The 24,441-nt window shown below is 47.4% G+C and overlaps 1 protein-coding gene and 1 long non-coding RNA gene across 2 annotated transcripts; one reads left to right on the forward strand and one right to left on the reverse strand.

Annotated features, from left to right (window-relative positions):
- Positions 1-595: 595 nt before the first annotated feature.
- On the reverse strand, positions 596-16,210 carry BDKRB1 (bradykinin receptor B1). Its single transcript, XM_081546712.1, has 4 exons — positions 15,995-16,210; positions 11,879-12,032; positions 8,646-8,737; positions 596-2,300 (listed from the first exon to the last, which is right to left on the reverse strand). Exon 4 carries the CDS (start codon positions 2,288-2,290, stop codon positions 1,232-1,234), a length of 1,059 nt encoding a protein of 352 aa, XP_081402838.1. The 5' UTR covers positions 2,291-2,300; positions 8,646-8,737; positions 11,879-12,032; positions 15,995-16,210; the 3' UTR covers positions 596-1,231.
- On the forward strand, positions 1,109-17,439 carry LOC145528402 (uncharacterized). The gene is made up of 3 exons (XR_014070380.1): positions 1,109-2,168; positions 3,474-3,578; positions 17,041-17,439. It is a non-coding gene; the product is annotated as an uncharacterized LOC145528402 (long non-coding RNA).
- The last annotated feature ends 7,002 nt before the right edge of the window (positions 17,440-24,441 follow it).

The following is a 24,441-nucleotide window of genomic DNA, read 5'->3' on the forward strand; positions in this document are numbered from 1 at the left end:
ACAGTCCACACCTTCTACTGTGTGTCCTGGTTCTGCCTCCCTCTCTCCGTGTACCAGGTTCCTGTTGTTGTTTAGTTGTATAGTCGTGTCCGACTCTTTTGTGACCCCATGGACTGGTAGCCTTCCAGGCTCCTCTGTCCATGGAATTTCCCAGGCAAGAATACTGGAGTGGGTTCCATTTTCTCCTCCAGGGGATCTTCCTGACACAGGGATTGAACCTGCATCTTTTGCATCTCCTGCATCTGCTGAGCCACCAGGGAAGCCCATACCAGATTCTACCCCTTGTCAAACTCGGCTCACAGTTTACTCCCTTTGCAACCTCTATTTTGGTAACCCTGGAAGGAGCCCATCCTCTTTCCCTCTGAATGCCCCAGGCATGGGTCTGTGTTACCTGCACGCGATTTCTCATTTACTGTTTTTATACTGTAATTATTTTGATCTCTGTAAGTTCCTTCAGATAGGGTCTCTAGCTATATCATCTCTCTATTCCTGGCAATTCACCTAGAACATTTTGGAAGGACAAATGGAATTACAATAAGAGATGCTTATTGAAATTTTGTTTCCTACCACTGTGACAAATTAACCATAAACTTGGTGACTTATTAAAAACAACACAGATTTATTATCTTCTGGTTCTGGAGGCCAGGCCTCCAAAGCAGTGTCGCTGGGCTGCAGTCAGGAGGTCGGCACGGTTGGTTCCTTCTGGAGGCTCCAGGGAGAGCCCATTTCCCTGCCATTTCATCCCCTACAGGGCGCCTGCAGTCTTTGGCTCGTGGCCCTTTCATTGCATTCTTCCAACCTTCTCTGACTCTGACACTTCTGCCTGCCCTTTATAAGGACCTTTGTGATGATACTGGACTCACCATCCAAATAGGCCAAGATAATCTTGTTATCACAGGATCCTTAGTTTAATCACGCCTGCAAAGTCCCCATTACCGCATAAACATTCCCAGGTTCCAGGGACGAGGTCCTGGTTTATGTGGGTGGTTGGGGAGGCATCATTTAGTACTGTTGCTGTTCAGTCGCTAAGTCATGTCTGACTCTTTGTGACCACATGGACTGCAGCACACAGGCCTCCACGCCTGTCACCAACTCCTGAAGTTTGCTCAAACTCACGTCCATTGAATCGGTGATACCATCCAACCATCTCACCCTCTGTTGCCCCCTTCTCTGTATTTATGATGTCAGTAATAATGGATAAGGAAGCCACACTTCCTGGCTCCCCGCTGTGTTAATTCCGCCAGAAAAGTTGGAGGATCTCTTTCCTATGGGACGAGGCTACCGGAGTAAGACTCCCAGGAATGCATCGCTTATAAAGTTCCCAGACTTTGGTCCTGAAAAGCTGGCCCCAAAAGACATAAATCACTGGATTCAGGCAGCTGTTGACGAAAGCAAAGAAGTTGGCACACTGCAGGCCCAGATCAATGAAATTCTCCCAGAAGCAGCCTCTGACAGCCCTCACCTGGAACAGAAATTCCAGGAAGGCAAAGAAGTGGTAGGGCGCCCAGCAGAGCAGAAAGGCAGACACGAGGGTGAGGATCAGGGCGGTGGTCCTGCCATCCCTGGGCCCTCCACACCTCGTCCTGCTGATCTCCCGCCGCCCCCGCAGGGCTGCCAGGATGTGACAGTTGAAGAAAACGATCGCAGCCAGGGGAAGGAGAAAACTCAGCAGGGTTAACTCCACCATCCTGGCAAAGGGCCAGGCATCGTGGGGGTACTGCAGCACACAGGCGGAGACATTCAGTTCCGGCACAGCCTTGACAGAGCGCAGAAGGAACGTGGGGAGACTCAGGAGGGCCCCCACAGCCCAGATGAGCACACAGGTGACCTGGGCCCACCGCCGCCGCGGCTGCCTCCGGCTGGCCATGGGGTACACCAGCACGCGGTAGCGGTCCTGGCTGATGGCCACCACCAGGAAGACGCTGATGAAGAGGTTGGCCTTGATGACGCCGTTGACCACGCGGCAGAGGAGGGCTCCGAAAGGCCAGTTGAATTCGTTCCGGATGTTCTCCGCCCAGAAGGGCAAGCCCAAGATGAAGACCAGGTCAGAAGCCGCCAGGTTGGCCAGGTAGATTTCTGCCGCGTTCAGACGCCGTCGGGCCACGAGGAAGACGGACAGCACAAAGAGGTTCCCCAGCAGCCCGCAGAGGCAGATGCAGAGGACGCAGGTGGGCAACAGTCTGTGCAGCAGGGCCCAGGCTTCCCAAGCTTCGTCACAGGACGTGGCGTTCGGGGGCAGGGGCTGGCTCTGGTTGGGAGTCTGGAGCTCCAGGAGGGCCCAGGACGCCATCCACGGTGACCTGCAAGGAACAGCATGCGGAGCATCACGCAGGAGGCAGCCGACTCTAATCCGAGACCTATCCAGCCTGCCTCCGGTTTTGGAAAATAAAGTTTTATAGGCACACGGCCACACCCACTCATTTACATTTTGTGTTACAATAGCAGAGTTTTGTTGTTGTTTTTTGTAAATTAATTAATTAATTTTAATTGGAGGCTAATTACTTTACAATATTGTAGTGGTTTTTGCCATACATTGACATGAATCAGCCATGTGTGTACAGAGTTCAGTGGTTGCCACAGTGGCCATTTGGCCTGCAAATATTAGTCATCCATTCCCTTAGAGCTTCGCTAGTGACTCAGACAGTAAAGAATCCGCCAATGCAGGAGACCGGTGTTCGATCCCTGGGTCAGGAAGATCCCCTGGAGGAGGGAATGGCTATCCACTCCAGTATTCTTACCTGGAGAATTCCATGGACAGAGGAGCCTGTTGGGCTATAGCTCATGGAGTCTCAAAAAGTCGGACACAACTGAGCAACTAACAACTAACACTTTCACTTTTCCCTTAGTAAAAACCCTTGCCAACTCTGAGTATAAAGGAAAAGATGACCAAGGCTTTGAAACCCAAGTTCAAATCCTGGCACAACCATGTGGTGTGGGCCACTTAGACCCCCTGAGTTTTATTTTCCTTTTTGAAAATTGGGGCTAATCGTATCCTCCTTGTGGGGTTATGTCGAGGACTGTATCTATGGAAAACTTGACCTGGTCGCCTGGCTTAGAGGAAGCACTCAGTGGAAGGGGAGGATGAGTCTTAGTTACAACCATACTATTAAGATTAGCAATTTAACAAATATTTAATGAGCACCTACTTTGTGCCGGAACTTTGCCAGGTGCCCAGACCCCTGAAAGTGCTCACCATCTAGAGGGAGGCAGACAGGAGACAGTGGTTGATGGCTGAAGACAGAATGAAGCAAGGAAGAACCTGGCCGGTGGGGATGTTGGTCCATTGGAACTGGGACCAGTAGGACAGAGAGGGTGGAGTCAATAGTGGAAGGTGTGGGGTTTCTGGGGCTTCACACCTAAAAATCCTCCCCTCATTTGGATGAGCTAATATATGCACAGTGCTTCAAATGGTCTCTGGCTCTCCACAGGCACTTGCTACCTGTTAACTATTGTTATTATCTTCTTATCCTTAGTGATGCTTGAGAGTTCTTCAGCTGGGCGCAACTCACAGTATCCAACACAAGGTACCGCATAAGACAGCTGATCTCCAGCGAGTCTGTTTGGCTCTGCAGACTTAGGTAATCACTTTGTGACTCTGAGCCTGACTTTCCTCATCCAACCTTCTTGCTGTGACACTGAAAACCACGTGCTGAGCAATTCACATCAGGTCAAAACCACAGGTCCCTCCATTCGTTCATCCACTGGACAAGTATGTACTGAGCACCCACTATGTGCCAGGCACGGTTCTAGGCATTTGGGACAAGCAGTAACAAACAGCCACCCCCACTCCCTCCCCACCCTCAAGGTGCTTCTAGCCTCATGGGAGGAGAGAGGCAATGACAGGAAGCACAGAGAATAAACCCATTAGCCAGGGAGGGGCAGCTGTGGAGGCAGTGAGCCGTGGCCAGGGGTTAGACATATTCTGAGGGTGGGACCACCACGATTTTCCAATTGTGTATGTGTCATGAGAAAGGAGGGGTTGCATGATGCCTAGATTTTGGGCATGAGAACCTGGAAATGGCAAATAGATGGGGAAACGCTGGAAACGGGCTAACTTTATTTTGGGGGGCTCTAAAATCACTGCAGATGGTGACTGCAGCCATGAAATTAAAAGACACTAACTTCTCGGAAGGAAAGTTATGACCAACCTAGACAGCATATTAAAAAGCAGAGACATTACTTTGCCAACAAAGGTCCATCTAGTCAAGGCTATAGTTTTTCCAGTAGTCATGGATGGATGTGAGAGTTGGATTATAAAGAAAGCTGAGCGCCCAAGAATGCTTTTGAACTGTGGTGTTGGAGAAGATTCTTGAGAGTGCCTTGGACAGCAAGGAGATCCAACCAGTCCATCCTAAAGGAGATCAGTCCTGAGTGTTCACTGGAGGGACTGATGTTGAAGCTGAAACTCCGATACTTTGACCACCTGATGCGAAGAGCTGACTCATTTGAAAAGACCCTGATGATGGGAAAGATTGAAGGCAGAAGGAGAAGGGGACGACAGAGGATGAGATGGTTGGATGGCATCACCAACTCAATGGACATGAGTTTGAGTAAATGCCGGGAGTTGGTGATGGACAGGGAGGCCCGGCATGCTGCGGTCCATGGGGTCGCAAAGAATTGGACATGACTGAGCGACTGAACTGAACTGAACTGAACCTGGAAATATGACATCGCCATCAACTGAGGTGGAGATGATGGAGTGGAGATGGGGCAAGTTTTTTGCTGGGATGATCAGGACTTGACCTTTGGACATGTGAGGCTGAGCTGTCTGTTGAAAATCAGGTGGGGATGTCGGGGTAGTGAGCTACACAAGATTGGTGTTAAGAGACCAAGTCTAAGAGAGTGATACATCTGCATCCTTGGAAGGTGGGTTTTTTTTTTTAATATTTATTTTATTTATCTGGATGCACTGGGTCTTAGCTGTGGCATGAGGGATCTTCAATCTTAGTTGCAGCATGCAAATTCTTAACTGTGGCTTGGGAGATTTAGTTCCCTGACCAGATATCAAACTCAAACCCCCTATACTAGGAGCTCAGAGTCTTAGCCACTGGACCAGCAGGGAAGTCCCCATCATTGGGAGTTGTAATCACATGGATGGTATTTGGTATTTAAAGCCACAGGACTGGGTGATATCACCAAGGGAGAGTGTAGGCAGAAAAGAGAACCAGCTGCTAGGCTGCCAGTTGACCCGTTAGCAGAGGACAAGGGAAGTGAGGGGTTAGGTGGTGGCTTAAAGATGTCTGCGGCTTAAAGAGGTCTGACCTAGTGCATAAAGAATAATAGGAATGCTCTTATTTCATCATTGATTTCAGGGCATAAATCCACAGCGAAATATTTATTTTGTTATTTGGTGATACTTTTCAATTTCGCAATAAGCCCTTCCGGCAGCAATTAGCAAAAAAAGTTTAATGACAATTTAAGCCCTGAACTTTTGTCTCTGGGAAATTGATGATGAATGTGTAACTTGCACAAAATATTGATGCTTACATCACAAAGGGGGCCTTTAGTGATTTCTCTGACCACAAGGAAATCTGACACAAACCTGCTACTTCAGAAACTGTTATTTTTCAATGATCAGTCTGAAAACATCAATTTCACTTCATCATTGCAAAAGATGCTGTCATAGGTCACCCTGGAAGGATGACTTTTCACTTAGAGCAAACAAGTATTCTTTAAGTCAGCTCATTTTTAGCATCATGTTATCTTGTACCCACACTACAATAGAAGTGATAGCTGATTATTGAGGAAGTTCCATAAGAAATCCACAGGCAGTGAAATGGAGCCAGTTTGATAACTGTCTTCAAATAGAAAAGTCAGTCAATTTCAATCATGATTCAATTTTTTAATCCAGTTTGTGGAATCAAAGCAAAACTTATGAAACTTCACCCTGGCAAAGTGAAACAATAGACATTTTGTGAATGCTATTCTAAATTCAGTTTAAATTGTTCACATTGGAAAGAAAGTTCTATTTTTCTGATGATCACACACATTTTGGTGGGGCCCAGTGTCACAGAAACAACAATACTCTTGCTAAAACAAGAGACCAATGAAGTAGAAATGTACTTTCAACAGCTGCAGTGCAGACACAATTTGTAATTGCATATAAGTAAGTTTCATTAAGTGTGTGTGCACGCTCAGTTGCTCAGTCGTGTCAGACTTTTTGTGACCCCATAGACTATAACCTGCCAGGCTCCTCTGTCCATGGAATTTTCCAGGCGAGAATACTGGAGAGGGTTGGCATTTCCTCCTTCAGGAGATCTTCCCAACCCAGGGATCAAACCCACATCTCTCGCATCTCCTGCATTAGCAGGTGGATTCTTTACCACTGCGCCAGCTGGGAGGCCCCAAATTTCATTATAATTGACAAGATTTACAAGGTTTTACAGCATAAGTTTCGTAGCTCAGACTTACTGAACTACAAACTTTTGTGATGAAGTTGATGAGGAATTAAAAACAACTTTAGCGTGTATTTTCTTTCTCTGCTGTCCTTCATCAATCAATTTTAGAAGATGTGGATTCTACGTGCCCTAAAATGTTATTAAACTATTTGTTATAGCAGAGTTGAGAATTTTTGCTGAATTTGTTCTAAATCAACGAGGAACGGAGCACCAAACAACAGCTTCTAGAGCTTTTAGCAGAGTGTAGCTATTGAAAATAAAGCTTTATGCAGAAAATAATTGAAATTTATGGCCAAAGGAGGAAAGGAAAAAATGATCAAACTAAGTGAGGAGAGGTCAAATGACACAGAAAATTTAATTTTTGAATTCTATAATGAGCTTTGGAATATCTCAATTTGTGGGAAGAATCTTTTCAATTGGAGAAGTTCATATTCTGTACAAAAATGAGATGAAATTGAGAAAGCCCATAATTTGCAGTATCTGAATTTGACAAAGCATCCAAAACTTTTAAGTAGCTACAACTTATTTGAAGAGTCTAATGTGCTAAAGATATTTGTTGAAGGAGCTCAAATTAAGGCAAAAAGACAGCACCTGTGAAAATATCTGGGTTGAAATATTTACATGATTCCATATGCAAAGTATCAGACTTTAGAATAGCCTCTGCTTGGCAGAAATTGCTCAGAGTTTGTCAGATACCTCAACACCTGCAGAGAGAACTTCTTCATTAAATATATTCTGGTCCAAGAGAAGAGTCAATTGAAGGTGCTTAATTTAAATTTATTAACCATAAAATTTGAAGAAAAAATTCAGGTAATTATATGGAACCATTCCAAACAATAAGACCATATTGAAAGAAAAATACTTTCTTTTGAAAATGCCAGTAACATATGAGAGTCAGGTATAAGCCTAAGAAATTGATTGTAGCACATGGATATGTACCCAAACTAATTATCTTGCTTAAAATATTTTGTAATGTTTAACATAAAGAAAATGTTTCATTTTGCTATTATATTTATGCACGTATTTAGATTTTTTGGGGAAAAACATTTACTAGAACTACTTTATAACTCCATCCATATAATATTTATAACCAGTTTGTTGGTGTATACGTGTATATACATATACATTCATATATACATAGTCAAATACATAATTTTTTTGAAAATAGGTTTTTTTTTTCTTTTTTAATTTGGCTGTGCCAGGTCTCAGCTGTGGCATATGAGATCTAGTTCCCTGGCCAGAGATTGAACCTGGGATGCCTGTATTGAGAGCGTGAAGTCTTAGCCACTGGATCACCAGGAAAGACCCTGAAAATAGTTTTTAATTAGAACTGCTTTATCACTGGCTTCCCTGGTGGCTCAGGTGGTAAAGAATCCACTTGCAATGCAGGAAATGTGGGCTCAGTCTCGGGTCAGGAAGATCCCCTGGAGGAGGGCATGGCTACACACTCCAGTATTCTTGTCTGGAGAATCCCATAGACAGAAGAGTCTGACGGGCTACAGTCCACGGGGTCACACGGGGTCACACAGAGTCAGACACGACTGAAGCTACTGAGCACGCGTGTAAGCACTTTATAACTATATTAATATAAATATAACGAATTCACTGGTGAATGGATACATACATGTACATATATGACTGAAGCGACTTAGCCCGCATGCATGCACATACATACTGCATTGGCCAAAAAGTTTGAGTTTTTCTGTAACCTGAAATAACTTTCTGACCAACCCAATGTAATTAAATATGCGTTTTTTAAAATAGCTTTTGATTGAACTACTTTATAACTTCATCAATATAATATAATCATCGGAAGTGTTTAATAGTGATTTGCTATCGTAGCCACAGGAAAGCAACACACCCAGGAAACCTGACTTCTCAGGAACATGGTGAGCACAGACTCCCACCTCCAGCCCCCTCGCACTACACACGTGGGTGGGAGCTGCCTCCTAAAGCCGCCACTGGGCGTCATGCCATTCCTTCCTGTGTGCCTCTCTATTCACGCTGAGGAAGCTCTATGTGCCACTGAAAGCCAGCACATCGCCTCACCCCCAGTCTCCCCCCAAACTGGGGTGCAGAGTGAGCCCCTGACACCAGACCTGACCCTTCACTGGCAGCCACACCTGTGACCTGTGGGCTGTGCTGGGCTTTAGGGAGCCCAATCCTGACAACTTGCCTGGGAGGAGGATGACTATCTTTGTGCCCGTTACACAGACGAGCAAACTGAGGTGAAGAGAAGTGACTTACCCACGTTCACCCAGCAATGGGAGCCAGTCTGTTTTCTGCACAGCTCTTCTTCCAGGCTCAGCTCGGAGTCCAGGCCTCTTTCACCCAATGTGCTGTGACAGTAAAGAAACAGACCTGGGGTCAGGGAGCCTGGGCTTAGGTCCTGGGGTCCCCAAACTGTGATTTGGGGCAAGCCAGGTAACTTCTCTGAGCCTCAGTTTGATCATCTGTAGAATGGGAGTAACAGCAGTTATTACAAAGTGTCATGGAGAGGATTGAATGAGATCCAGCCTGTAGAATCCCCTTGCAGGTTGCAAACCATCCAATACAAGGTTTGAATAGTGATAAACCGCACAACAACAATAATCACAGAGATGAGTACGGTAGCAACAATAGTACTACTACTGATGATGATAAGTATCCTGGTCCCTCCAGTGTAAGCAACCCGTCCTTCACGCTGGCTACTCTGCTATCGGAACACTAGGTTGGAAAGTACCAAGAGAGCCCTTTTCTGCTTTTCCTGAGCTGTGGACCAGCTTAGGGGTTACCTGGCACTCAGCACACTAGGAAACTAAACAACTAAATTCGGAAAGCTGAGCTCCGGGAGGCCTGGCTTCTTGGCAGTGGGATTCTCATTCATCTCCAGCCTCGGAGTCTTCACCCCCGAGAGGTTTAAGAAAGAACTGGAAGGAGGGAAGGGGTTTATTGTGGGCACCGAGAGAGCCCCTGATCGCTCTGCTTAGCTTCTCTCCCCTTCCTCCTCCAGGTCACCTTGAACATGTGAGATAGGAGGTCAAGTCCCCTCTGAAGGGTGGGACAGGGCAGGAAGGGGTGGCCTTGGGGGGCGGTAGAGGGCCCGGCTCCTACGGGCTCCTCAGGGACCACAGGGTAGCAAAAAGCAGGAGCTGCCCAGGCACCGCCAGACCAAAGCTGGAGCCAAACCCCAGGGACGTGGGGTTGGCAGAACAACAGTCCCCAAAGGTGGCCACGTCCTGGTCCCTGGGACCTGCAGATATGTCCCCTTATATGGCAGAAGGGACTTTGCAGATGGGATTGAGTTAAGAACCTTGAGATGGGGAGAAGATGCTAGATTATGGAGGTGGGCTTGATGTCATCACAGGTGAAAGTGGTTCCATTTATAAGTGAAACAGGGAGGAGGGGGAGGGGGGCAGAGCCAGTAAGAGATTAGAAGATGCTATGAAGATGGAGAAGGGGCAGCGAGCTAAGGCACACAGGCGGCCTCTAGAAGCTGGAAAAAGCCTCCAAAGGGAGCCCAACCCTGCCAACACCTTGACTTGAGCCCAACGCTGCTGATTTTAAAGTTCTGACCTCCAGAACGATAAGATAATTTTGTGCTGTTTTAAGCCACTGTGCATGCATGCTCAGTTGCTTTAGTCATGTCCGACTCTGTGACCCCCTGGACTGTAGCCCACTAGGCTCCTCTGTCCATGGGGTTCTCCAGGCAAGAATACTGGAGCGGGTTGCCATGCCCTTCTCCAGAGAGTCTTCCTGACCCAGGGCTCAAACCTGCACCTCTTATGTCTCCTGCCATTGGCAGCCGCGTTCTTTACCACTGACACCCCCTGGGTTTGTGCTAATTTGTTACAACCCCAGTTGGACACTAATACAGGTGGCAAGGCTTCACCCCGCCCAGAAAACCAGGGGCTGTCACCTGCGCCACCTGCAGAGACCTCTTACTTCAGCCCGAGTCTGACTGTTTCAGCAGACACCCCGCTCCATCCCAGGGGACCCGGCTGTGTCTGTGGCCACTGCAGCCACAACGTGAGTCTGCTCAAGCCGAGCTTATTTTCAGGGGGTCTTTACCAGCTGCTGCCCCTGTTTATGTAAAGTTGGCCAGAGAGCAGAAATCTTCTTTTGTTTGCTCCAAGTTTGGCTCTGATATTTGCCTGGTACATAGTATGTGCTCAGGATCCAGCAGCTATTGATATTATTAGTCATATTGGATCCTATTTGAAATACTCACAAGTGATATTGGGCAAATCAATTAGAGATGACTTAATCTGTAATTTCCATGTGGTATTTTCTGAGTTCCCCACATGAAAACATTGGCATGTGCTGTTTCTTCAACAAAATACCCTTCTTCAAATTAATTCCAGTTTCAACAGCGAGGTGACGATAAAGGCATTTGAAATACAGACACAGATATTAAAGGATGTCAACCTAGTGACATCATAAAGTACTGTTTTTTTATTTTGAATTTCTCTTTAATTTTTGTCTATTAATTCAGCAAGAAACAGTTTTTAAAAATAACATCATAGCATATCACTTAGCAAAACTATTCCTCAGATTCATGCATTTTTCTCTTCCATTTCCTTTTGATTTTCTCAAATGTTTAAGTTGAGGGAAAATGTACTAGAATCAAAACTTCAAAAAATTTTTCAATTTCTTCTACATGATGTAATCCTCATCTTTGAATATCTATATAACAATAGACTCATATTTTCAAAGGACAATTTTCATAAAAAATAAAAGTTTAAATATTTTTATGAACAATAAACAGATAGTCTAATATTCAATATATTGTTCTTTTTTAAAATTTCTCAAGAAGGCCTCATCTAACTTTAAAAATCATAAAACCTTGATCATGTTCCACCACAAATGGCCAGATAACACAATTTCTCTTAGTAGAGAAGTAGGCTTATTATGTCTGATATTTTATAACGTTGTAAAATCCTTACACGTTTGTTTCTGGCCATCTGCATTTTAACAAAGTGACCAACACACAACATTTCTTATAAATTTGAACATGTGACGTTATCTCCCTTCCCTCCCATGTTTACCTGAAATAAAATACCTTGTTCAATATAAGATGCTATCTTCAATCCACAAATAACCCAACCAGCTATTAGTGTTATGAAATTTTGTAAGTGATCCTCAGAGTCCAATTTGATTTTTATAAATCAGAATTCGTAGACTGTAACTGGTGAGAGTCTACACGGAGCTCTGATGGCTGTATTCAACCTCTACATCTTTCATGCGACTTTGAGGTAAAGAGTTGCCGGAAATAATCTCCTATTTCAAATATCCTCCCTCCTCTCTTCTGGAAAAGCAGCTAAAATAGGAGGCATGGGATACAGGTCTCTTAAATTGATTTAAAATTATGTTTAAGAAATACATCCACAGAACGTTGAAAACTCAGCCAGTTTAAGTTGTAAAGGGAAACTTTTTTCTGAGATATGGATCTTCTATTTTACTTTTGTGAGAGAGAGAAAAAAAGATACTCATTTACTTACTCAGGCAAAATGAAAAGGATCACAACTTCAGCTGGGCCTTCTGATGGTGCGAGCTGTCTTTGGAGATATTTTCTGTTCTGGGAAGCACCGTGGAAGCGTGGTGGCCTTAAATTACATAACCCCCACTCTGATGATGATGTCATTGGCTGGACTGCTGAAAAAATGAGTCTTTCAGATGGAGGAAGCAGACTGGGATTTTGAAATGAAAACTGCTTTGCACTTAGGGGCTGGCAAGCGATTACTCAGCTACCATCTTCATCTCTACTTTGGCAACATCTGGAAAGGCCTGCGATCCTGCCCAAGAATGGTATAACGGTCAACCCACCCTAGAAACACATTTTGGCATCACCGAGCCCCACAAGCCTCGCCGGACGTTGATGGACACGGAGTGATGACTTGGTCTGTTCACACTGGGGACCTGAATGCCTGGGGTTCTGCAGCAAATTTCTTGGGAGCTGACTTGAATGCCTCCTTTTGAATTCTGATCATGAAGGGTGTGTTGCCAAGACTGTGGACCCCATTAAGCAAACAGTGAGCCACAGAAAGATTGACTCATGTGGTATGCAGAGCTGAGTAAGATCAGATGCACTTTCCCCTAATCCCCCCGGCAGTTCTGAAGTCCGTTTTTGATGTACATCTGCAGATGCCAAGTTGAACGATTCAGGACCTCATGTTCAGACAGAAATTTCGGGCTTTCTTTGAGAGTCAAACCTCAAGAGCCTTGGGCCAAATGCCAAATACTTTTCATCTTAGCTCCTAAAAGTGAAGATGCTCTTAAGCTCCCTCGCTGACGGCAGGAGAACGCCTCCACACTAGGGTTTGATTCCCGCTTCTGGGAAGTGACTCCCAAATCTCAGGCCCTAGGGCTCCCCAAACCCTAGTCCTGCCTCTTGGACGCTCTGCTACTGTTTCGTGATGTCACCGTAAACCTGGAGTGTCTGGAGCAGAAAACGTCCCCTTTGTCTTCAGAATCTGGCCTTTTCACTGCGTCTCCCTTTTCTGATAATGACATCTCAGTGGGGACAAACTGCACTTGTGAATTTGCTGGTGGTTTTCTCACATTGCTGGACATCTTCAAATTGTGGAAGCAAGTTTTGTTTTGTTTTTCTTAAAGGGACACTCCATGAATCAGATGTGTATTTTTGGGAGGAAGCTGGGATCTATCTCTGGGGAAGGACCTTTCGTGTCAGGAAAGATTTGAAACTGTTAAGTCCTGAGGATGCCCGCCATCACTTTGGGGTAGATTTTGGCCAGAGGAAGTTCCCCAAATCCCAGTGCTTCCTGATTAGTAACATAAATCAGAGACTCACCATCCAGACCTCCCAACCACAGAGGGTGGTTAGTTTTCTCCCTTTGCTATGAGTTTAGATAGGACTGTTTCTGAGAAGCAGCTGTTTTCAGGAGATGTCCACCTGTTGCAGCACTGAGGTACCCACAGGAGATCATGACACCAGTCCTGCCCGGAGGTGGGGCTCGCAGGCCCAGACGTGGCTTCATCTCATGCCGAGGACGGACCGTAGGAAGTGGCCTGTGTGTGGCAGGGCCACGTGGCCAGGCCTGTCGGTGTGTCACAGGCACGAGAGAGGGCTGAGTAAGTGGCCCTGTGGCAGCCCAGCCAAGGCCTTGGGGGCCCCACCCCATGTGTGTGATGAAAAGTTTTCTAAAAAAAAAAAAAGGATGCTCCCACTGTCACTCACTTGTGATGCAAAAAGGGAAGTGGATTTCCGGGGAAGAAAGGATTTCCCTCTGCCTCTGGGGCTGTGGGGTGTGGGAGCCTGAATTCTGAGGGCTGAGGACAGGGTGAGGAAACCCCACGTGTAGGAAGGGACCATGGATTGCTGAAATGTGGAGAAGATGGGAGGAGGCTGACAGTGATGTGGCAGGGCCCTGGTGTGAGATGCTCTGGGTGAAAGTCCCCTGGGTACTGGGACCTTGGGGGTATAGGTGTAGGTATTCATAAAAGCAACAGACAGAAGTCATAAATATTAGTTGACATGGCTAACATGGAGATATCTTCACAGGTATCCAAGAAAAGTATAGATAACCCATCCCTTAACGGTCATAAAATTAATGTACATCCATGTTTACTAAAATTAATTAGCCCCCGCTTCATATACCATAGAAATCACAATCCTCTGATCATTATATCAGAAGTATAAGAATGCTTCAGCATTCCTGTAAACTGTATTCTGATCGAGAATCATGCAGTGGATTGTGAAAGGCTTTGTTCAGACTGTACGTGAACTTAATACACATTAATTAATAAAACTGACTTTTAATGTGCTCAGTCATCTCCAACTCTTTGTGACCCCATGGACTGTAGTCCGCCAGGCTCCTCTGTCTGTGGGATTCTCCAGGCAAGAATATTGGGGTGGGTTGCCATGCCCTCCTCCAGGGGATATTCCTGACCCAGGGATGAAATTCACATCTCTAGCATTTCCTGCATTGGCAGGTGGGTTCTGTCGACTAAAAAAAAGATACACAACTTGAGAGTTGTGAATTAAGTTTTATTTGGGGCAAAATGAGGACTGCAGCCCTGGAGGGAGCATCTCAGACAGCTCTGAGAGACTGCTCCAAAGCGGCAGTGGGGGAAAGTCAATATATAAGGTTTTGGTGAACAGGGCGTTCAATACCATGAAGCACTCAATTTACAAAAGGTTTGTTTGTTAGTCATGGGGGTCTGATGTCACCATGAAGGGATTTAGTGCCTCTCTATATATGAGGAGATTGAGGATTGAGATCATAAAATCTGTTCCTAAAAACATCCAACTATCTAAAGACCTGTCCCACCAGAGTCCCTGAGGCACAGAGTGCCTCACTCCACCCTGAACTCCCTCAGGGGTGGTTGAAGATCAGCAGCTATAGCAGCGTGGGGTTCAATCTCCATAGAGGTGGATGGCAAACGCCTTTGTTGTTCAGTCATTGGCAATGCTCTTGGTAAGTGCCAATTTGTAGCTGACAGTTCTTTACCACTGAAGCCACCTGGGAAGCCCCTAAAATTATTTTAACAGATTTAAAATGATTATTGTAATCAATTTAAAGTGATTGATTACAACAAGGGACTTCCCTGGTGGTCCAGTAACCACCAGTGGTTAAGAATCTGCCTTCCAATGCAGGGTACCCAGGTCTGATCCCTGGTAGGGAAACCGAGTTCCCACATGCTGCAGAGTGACTAAACCCACGTGCTGCAGCTGAGACCCATTGCAGCCAATAAATAAATATTTTTGAAAAAAAGTGACTACAACAGATACTATCTTAAGGCACAAAGAGGTGGTCGGTGGAAGACCCAGGGCTGCAGTCCACAAACAAAGGATAGCCTGGCCAGCTGGGTGCTCAGATGACCTTCCCTGGGATTGTCCTTAATGCTAACACGGAGGGACTCCAGGCAGGTACGGCGGGCTCAGAAGACGCTCGAAGCAGATTCAAGGAAAGGATGAGCTGGAGTTTGAGGTTGGGGACACACAGATTACGTCCCCACTGTGACATTCAGTATCACTTTCCAGCTCTCCAGCAGCTAAACCTTGGAGTCACTGATCTTTTCTCCTTTCTAGTCACATCCAGCAGTTTCTTCAAGGTCAAAGACTGGTATATTTCATCCAGCACATCTCTACGAATGACTAGGTAGAAGTCATCTGGGTCTTTCATCTGGGTCTCTACGAATGATAACTATATGCTAAGCATCTGGGGTGGGGGTCCCCACTCAGTCCTTACAACATCCAGCGTCTCTCTGACCGTCCCCACTGCAGATAAAGAGAGGAAAAGCCCCTCGGGGCAACTTCCTGCCGGGATGAAAGGCAGTGTTCTCATTTCTGTCCAACTAGTGCGCTTCACCCCTGCCTGAGTGTTCCTTCCTATCTGAGTTTTAAACACTCCTGCAACGAATAAGTCTGCAGCAAAGAACCCCAAACCAATCTCCTTGCTTTCTGATTTTTCTCCTTTCAGTCTATCCTTCGGCTAGATGAATATTCCAGAAGCACTTAGATTTTGTCACTTCACCAGCCCAACTGTTTGGAATTCACAGGCTCCTGGCTGGTCCTGCTGTAGCCAGCCTCGACCTGGGTCTTGTTCCAGCTGACAGGGGTGTCCCAAGGACCTAATACATCTGGGCTCGCCTACCTGTGAGCATTTGCTAGAAATCACATCCCAGTCCTCTGTCTCTGCTTCAAGTCCATCCGTCACTCAAATCCCACTGTAACCTCTGCTCCTCTGTGAACATAGGTCTGGTCGCTCTCCCTCCTGTTCTGCAAACATGTAGGGAGCAACTCCCTGGGGCCAGGTGCAAGCTGGGAGCCAGGGGCAGAGAGGATGGCTCAGTGTCCATCCTGGTTGTTCACGCTCACACGGACAAGGCAGGCGTGTAAGAGACACTGGCAGCCAAGTGTGGCAAGCGTCACGGTAGGAAAGAGCCCAGCTGTAGCACTGGAGGTGGGAAGGCAGAAGGGGTGGGGCCAGAGTAAGGGGTCCTGATGTCAGGGGGATAAAAATAAAATCCTCCATGTAGGTTTACCAAAGCACAAAGACCCGGAAACCTACGGGGAGACAGCTGCCCACCTGAGTGTGTCCTGGGCATTCAGGCAGCCACAGGCGCTGCCCTGGCCTGAGTTCATGGCCATTTAGAAGCCAAGGGCTCTGGGCACTGGTCACTCTGCAGAGAAAACTCTGCTGGGACAGGGTGAGGTGGACCAGGAACGTTTAAGAAAATTCACGGAAAACTCTCCATCCCCACGTGGGCCTTGCTTGAGGAGATCAAGTTTTCTTAACTGGGAAGTGCGCTCACCAGACCCTCCTCTTAGGGAAGCTGGGAGGATCCTGGGAGCTAACACAGCCCAGGCCTGGCATGTGCTGGCATTCAGGAAGCCTCCCAGGGCAGCACTCGGAAGGGCCTGGCCAGAGGGGGCTGCCTATGCTCCTGTTTGTTGGAAAGCCGAAGTCGGATCATGGCGTGTCCTGTCTCAGGCCCAGGAGGACACTAAGATTTGACAGAGGTCCTCAAGGCCACAGTGGCCTGCCTGCCCCCTCCTGCATTTCTGAGCATTCCTCTCACCCTCTCTGCCTGCTCCCTAGCATCCTCGCTCTGTTTTTTTTTAAGAGGACTATTTCTTAAAGTCTTTATATGAACTTGATACAATATTGCTTCTCTTTTGTTTTGGTTTTTTGGCCAGGAGGCGTATGAGATAGCTCTCCAACCAGGGATGGAATCCACACCCCCTGAACTGGAAGCCAGGGAAGTTCTCTCCTCACTCTGTTTTGAATAAGCCACTGTGTCTCCTACCTCAGGACCTTTCCACTTGCCAGTCTCTCTGGCTGGAGTGCCCTTCTCATTGAGACGCGCATGCTCACTCCCTCAGGTCCTTCTGGTCCTCAAACACCCACCCTTATCAGAAAGCCCCTCCCTGAAATACCCCTCCTCCACGTGCCTGGCTTCACTGTTTGTTACGGTGGTTATCATCACCTGGATAAATTCATCTGTTTATCTTTTACTTCCTGTTTCTCTCACCAGAACACGAGCTGTGCCCAGCAAAGCGTTTATTGCCTTTGATTAAAGTCATGTTCACAACTCCTACAACAAGGCTCATGTGCTTAATAAATATTTGCTGAATGACTTCATAAATCTATTTATTGTGTTGGCCGGGAAATTCATTTGACTTATCTGCAACATCTCATGGAAAAACCCAAATAAACTTTTTGGACGACACAATATTTATATACAAGAATATCAACAGCTTGTCTCTATATCAACATATATGTCCGAAACCCCTTGTGGGTGCCAGGCCCTTTGTCGGCATTGGAGGGACCGAGATGAACAAAGCCCTCACTGGTTCCATGAACAGCTCTTGGTCTGGCTGAGGACAAAGACAGACAGACAGACACTTGGGAACTATCCTATGTGGAATGCAAAGTGGCAATGAAGTGCCAAAGTTCCATCTGAGTGTCAAGACTGAAAGGATTTAATTCTGCTCAAGGCAGAACTGGGAAAATTCATAGTGGAGGGATATTTGAACTGGGTTTTGAGAGATGAATAGGAGTTTGGATGGCAGACAAGCTGAGAAAAACATTGTAGATGAAAGGACCCACATTCATATCATAAATGCCCAGGTAAGCAAATGTATTTTTGGAAGACTCACTTGCAACTTGGAGTCAGAAATCCCAGTTCTAGCCCCTACCTCCATCCTACCCCATTTACTTATTCTTTCTGTGAGATCTCATAAGTCCTACCCTGGGGCAGGCCCTGTGCAGGTGGCCCCTAAAGGCTCTTGGTTTGAGCAGGGAAGGAAATTAAACAGTTTTAGAGGAACTTCCCTGGTAATAGAGTAGATGGGAGTCTGCTTGCCAATGCAGGGGACACGGGTTCGATGCCTGCTCCGGGAGGATCCCACATGCCTCAGAGCAGCTGGGCCTGTGCGCCACAACTACTGAGTCTGTGCTCTGGAACCTGGAAACTGCAACTACTGAGACCATGTGCTGCAATTACTGAAGCCTGTGCGCCTAGGGCCCATGCTCCGCAACGGGAGAGGCCATTGTGATGAGCGGCCTGTGCACCGCAGCTAGAGAGTGGTCCCTGCTCACTGCAACTAGAGAAAGCCCACGCATGACCGCTAAGATCCAGCACAACCCAAAACAAATAAATAATACGAGAAAACAGTTTTAGATCTGAGAGAGAGGGTACAGAGGGGAAGGCTGTCTACTTGCATGACTCCCAGAAGAGAACTGGGGGACCCAGACTGTCCTGGGCATGCTCTGACCCTCAGTTTCGTCATCTGAGAATGTGCCCTGATTGCTTTGAGAGCTGTCCTAAAGATCACCCATGTGCGTGAAAACTGTCAATATTACATTATATAGATGTTCACGGGATAAGGTGAATGCATGTATGTTGAGGTAGCTTTTCCCAGTTTTATGACGTTTCTCTATGTAATCTTTGGGAAAGTACCAGTCAGCTTAGATGCCTAACTGGTCCACATGCACTGCAAAAAATGGGGGCATGAAGTATCGGGTTGGCCAAAATTTTGGGAGGTTTTTCCATAAGATGTTCCCGAGTGAACATTTTGGCTAAGCCAATACACTCCTTTTCCTTAAGAGCCCTGGAGGAGGAAATGGCAACCCACTCCAGTATTCTTGCCTGGAAAATTCCATGGACAGAGGAGCCTGGTGGGCTACAGTCCTTGGGGTTGCAAAGAGTTGGACATGACTGAGCACATATGCACATTCATTCCTTAAAAACTAGGAGTACTCATATGATGTTTTTAATGGAGACAGAGTTGATGTGAGTGTTTATCTTTAACATAGATCAGGTTGGTCCCCATAACTGGGAATGCTTCTCTGTGCTGTGAAACTCTGGGTACAGGCGAACTGAATGCTAAACAGAACTTTCACCTTTTCTGCAAGACTCAAGGTCACCCTTGACTGATAAGCAGACCGAGAAAACCGCTTGTGATTGTAACTGTGGCGAGTTCTAGAAAGAAAGAGCTCAGGATGTAGCACTTCACAAAACAGAGAGGGTGTGAGGATTCACACTGAGGGAGGTCAGGGAGGCAGGGGGAAAACTGGGAGAAAGAGGAGAAACCAATTGTAGAGTCAGAGGAGCTCAGTGTGGGCAGAGGGAATGGCACAAGCAAAGGTCCTGAGGCTGCAACAGCCTGATGTGCGTGAGGAACTGAAGAAGCAAGCGTAGAAAGTCAAACTGCTGGAGAGGAGGTGAACAGTGGCAGGGTCAGCTGAGACAGAGCCTGGCACAACAGCTGATAGAGTTGGGAGTTTCCCAGGTCTATGGCATTGCAGGCTGCAGGGGGTCCAAGGGATCAGGACCTGCGAGAGTGAAAGGAAGGGAAAAGGATTGGACAAAGGGAGAAGTGAGCTATGGGGAGTCTTAAGAGAAGCCTCTGCAGACCGGTGAAAATTCCTGTATGGGATGACCCTTCAGAGCTATCTGAGTTGGGGCAAGAAGTCTGGGCTTCCCTCTTCTCTCAGCCATTGGATGAAGGATTCCCTGAAAGACGGCATGATCTTGGGTGAAGAAGGGCTTTAATTGAGCAGCATCTTAGCAGCTGGGGTAGTAGCTCCTTCATTTCTTAAGGAGTGTCTGGATGGCACATCCCCCAGAAACAAGAAGCCACCAAAGGGTTTTAAACATTTGGAATGGTCACCCTAGCTCCTGTGTGGCTTGAAAGGTTTAAGGCTGGAAGAGGAACCAGAGGTGAGGATGGATTTGAGATGTTGTTTGGAGGTAGAACCAGGAGAACCTGGTGGTGGATGGGAAAGAGGGAAGCATCAAAGATTTTTCTAGGGGTAACTGTGTGATACCATTTATGGAGATGGGGAAGATGAAGGGAGGAATATGGTTCTTAAAAAGAGAGTCAAAAGGCTGGTTTGGGACTTAAGTTGAAAGTGAGGGTGTTAGTGGCTCAGTTGTGTCTGACTCTTTGCAACCCCATGAACTACAGCATGCCAGGCTTCCCTGTCCTTCACTATCTCCTTGAGTTTGCTCAGACTCATGCCCATTGAGTCAGTGATGCCATCCAACCATCTCATCCTCTGTCATCCCCTTCTCCTCCTGACCTCAGTCTTTCCCAGCATCAGGGTCTTTTCCAATGAGTACGTAAATAATAACATCAAAATAGCTTAAACGTTGGAAGGGGAGCCCTGCAGCTATAGAAGAAAATGAGGGTCAGCACTGAGTGGAAGAGGAAGAATTTGGGCCACTAATGGGGTGGGGGGGGGAAGGTGGGCACCAAAGGAGAGTTTCTCTTCTTCCGTGATGGATCTGGAGGGGGAGGGGGGGAGGGGAGGGGTCTGATGACCTTGAAGGCCGTTCAGTAGTCAAGATGTCAGTGGTCTCATTGCTTTACCTGCCTCTAAGGGGACCAGTACTTTGTGAAAGAATCTGATTCCAAAGCAAGACCCCAGTACTTGAGGTCTGGTGGGGAGGTCTGGGTGGGCACATCTGGCCAACGAGTCACCCCGAAGGGGTTTAAATCCCAGCTCCATTTCTGTTGAACTGGGTGAACTTGTGTCATTTGCCATACCACCTCCTGGGGCCTCAGTCTCTTTATTTTTTCTGGATTTTTAAACAATTTTTAAGAATTAAAGTATAGATAATTTACAATATCATGTTAGTTTTAAGTGTGCAGCAAAGTGATTCAGTTTTATCATATATATCATATATACATATATATGATTCAGTTATATATAATTATTTTTTAAATTCTTTTCCATTATAGGTTATTGTAAGATATTGAATATAGTTCCCTGTGCTATACAGTAGGTCCTTGTTGTTTATCTATTCTATATACAGTAGAGGGATGTGTAGTCCAGAACTCCTAGTTTATCTATTCCCCCCAGTTCCCCGTGGAGCCTCAGTCTCTTAATCTGTGAAGTGGGCCTCTTCTCCAAGTTTGGGGATCACATGAGATGGTGGTGACATAGTGGCCCTTGACCAGGAGCTGGTGGGAGCTGCTCTGGTTTTATCACTTGCCTGTCGCACGGGCCAGTGGTAGCGCGAGAACAGGAAGGCTATGAAAGGTCCGCCGTCTCGGCCAGGACTCGGGGGAGGAACTGGCAGGGGTGCCTGGCTGCCCACTGAGCGGGCCGTGCAGTGCCTCAGCGTGCAGGGAGGTGTTCAGAGGAGCCTCAGAGCTCGTCTTGGGCCATCTTTCAGGCTTGTTGATAAACAACCTCTCACCAAGGTGATCTTGCCACAGAGCTGCCGGGAAGCCAGGAGCTGGGCCCTGTGGCCTCTTCCTAACCTGGGCTGAGACTCCTGGAATTGCCTGCCTTTTGAGGAGGGAGGAGAGAAACGGGGCAGTCCCGATGCTGGGTCAGCAGAGACGGGGTGTTGAGGCCTATGGCACACACGCTCTGGGGTCTGGGCCAGCCCTCAACACGCTACAGTACCTTGAGGGAGGCCTCAGTATCTTCCTCGTAAAGACATCTCTGAAATTCTGTAAGATGCTGCATCCCATTCGTTCTTAGGAAACTTCTATCACCAACTAGCACCACTGGCCTGCAGGAAACCTGGAGAGTGTCTGCTTCTTGCCTCCGTTGCTGGGGGAAGCGCTGTGTGTGGACCGGGACCGGCATCTCTATGGTGAGCACTTGCTCAGAGCTGTGGAAACACGTGCACTGGTCTCCTGCAGCAGCTGGAGGGGAGCACCCCGTGCAGGGAGGCTTAGAGGAGCAGGAATTTACTCTCTTGCCGGGCAGGAGGCCAGAAGTCCACAGTCAAGGTGTCGCCAGGCTTGGCTCCTCCTGGAGGCTTAGAGGGGGAGTTTGTTCTCTTCCTCTGCCTGGCTTCTGGTGGCAATCCTGACATCCCATCGCTCCGGTCTCTGCTTCCATCCTCTCCCGTCTCTGCGACTGTGTGGACCCTCTTCTCTCCTCATTAGGACTCCAGTCATTGGACTTAGGGCCCATCCTCACCCAGTATGACAGTGAAAGTACAAAGTATTAGTCATTCAGTCGTGTCCAACTCTTTTCAACCCCATGGACTCCAGCCAGCCAGGCTCCTCTGTCCATGGAATTCTCCAGGCAAGAACACTGGAGTGGGTTGCCATTTCCTTCTCTAGGGGGTCTTTCTGACCAAGCGATTGAACCTGGGTCTCCAGCATTGCAGGCAGATTCTTTACTGTCTGAGCCACCAGGGAAGCCCTTCCACAAAGACCTTATCCCCCAATAAGGTAATATTCTAAAATTCCAAGTGGATGTGAATTTGGGGAAGGACGGAGACACTATTCAACTCACTAGAACACCTTTACCTCACTTAATCTTCACAATACCAGAATCCTCATTTTATAGGCAAAACCCCCCAGAAGCTCAGAGAAGTTAACCGGTTTTGTCCAAACCCTCACAGCCAAGAAGTCACACAGCTGGTGCATGGATAAGGGCCCTGACTCCAAGTCCAGAGCGGTCTCTGCCATGTTGATGCTGTCTTTTACAGTTTCCAAAGCCTCCTTTCCAGAGTCAGTAGCTCTGCGTGACATAGGTATACTTATTGTACTATCTGCCCACTTCACAGATGAGAACACCGAGGCCAAAGACCAGTGTGCGGGAAATGAGTTACATGGTTTGTCAAGATCACACGGTGAATAGGAGGCATGGCAGGGACTCGAGGCCTGGCCCGCATGGTTCTTCCCCTACAATGCAACATTATATCTCTGTGTAGGCCCGGTAAAAGACACATGGTGTGTGATTCCAGCTCCATGAAATGTCCAGTGATAAATCTAGAGACAGACAGAAAATCAGTGGCTTCCAGAGGTGGTAGGGAGGAAGTGACTGCTAATGGGTGTGGGGGGAGGAAGGCAAGCTGGAATTAAGAGGGCAGTGATGGTTACACAACCCTGTGAATTCACCAAAAGCCACTGGAATGAGCCAGCATGGGGAAATCTTATCTCAGTAAATATCTCATTGAACGGTGTCAGTGTCAACCACCTGCCTCTGGGGAGGCAATTCGGCAGGAAGCAAGAACTCACAAGACCCAGAAGGCACAAAGTCTGTTTATTGGGGCAGAAACAGCCCAAGCTGAGGCTCGGATGCTCTTCATGCACAAAGGCACCTCGGGAGCCTCCTCTGTGACAGAATTTGCATCCACCTGTCAAGTCACAAACACATCGAGAGCAGGCGGGCTTCACACCACCCTCCTAAAGAACCACATGGCCTGAGCAGGGTATTTCCTGTTTCCACACCCTGAACAAGCAATGGGACAGGCATCTGCTTACCTGAGTGGTCATCAGGGTCAAGCCTAAAAAGAGCTCAGCGATGGATAAACCACAGGTCCTATTGTACAGCACAGGGAACTATATTCGATATCCTGTAGTTAACCACAACAGCAAAGAAGAAAGTAAATAAGAGCTCAGCAGAGGGTGAGACATTTGCATGGGGCCCCTTGAACCTCAGCCAAAAACCCACAAACAAACCATTAAACTTTCAGCCATGGCTATTGCTAAACTGTGACCTGCTTGCTCAACTCGGACCCCTACATCCTCCCAGGGCTTGGCGAGAGGTCAGGGCTGTGAGAGGCTCTGCAGCGGGCCCGGGGATGGAGGAACTAGGAAGGGGTGGAATGTGTTACTGGAGTCCACAGATGGAGTCTGCACCTCTGAATCATAAGTGGCTTCATCATCGCTGGGAGCCAGCATCACCAGCACTAGTTCCCATCAAGGCACCTGGCAGAGAGCCTGAAACTCCGGGCACCGGGCTCTCACCCTCTCTGGCCAGGGCAGACTCAGGAGCTGGGTCTGTTGCTTGGCTCTGAGTCCACCGGAGGCCCACCTGGACTTCTCCCCAATGCATCAGCTCTCTGGGGGCCAAGAAGGATCAGGAGACGAGAGCCACTCTTGTTACCTGGCTGGAACAGAGGGAGGTGGGAGGGAGGCTTTCTGACCCCATTTCTACTTACTCAGAGCCCTGCTCAGACCCCCGGATCCCAAACTTTCTTGAGTCATGCCCCAACTGTGAACAAAGTCCCTTGATGAGTGAGTTCCCTTGCACACTTGTGGGCAGCTTTCTCCAAGCTCAAGGCCCTGTTGGGGTCCAGGCAGGGAGGGAAGTGTGGACACCAGAGAGGGAATGGA

Source organism: Giraffa tippelskirchi, chromosome 12 (genome assembly GCF_054371585.1).
Source record: "Giraffa tippelskirchi isolate mGirTip1 chromosome 12, T2T-mGirTip1v1.2.pri, whole genome shotgun sequence".
In the NCBI taxonomy this organism is placed as follows: Eukaryota; Metazoa; Chordata; class Mammalia; order Artiodactyla; family Giraffidae; genus Giraffa; species Giraffa tippelskirchi.

What these genes read in the sequence shown, in the direction of transcription:
- BDKRB1 (XM_081546712.1), bottom strand. Translation starts at nt 2,290, where the DNA reads ATGGCGTCCTGGGCCCTCCTGGAGCTCCAGACTCCCAACCAGAGCCAG.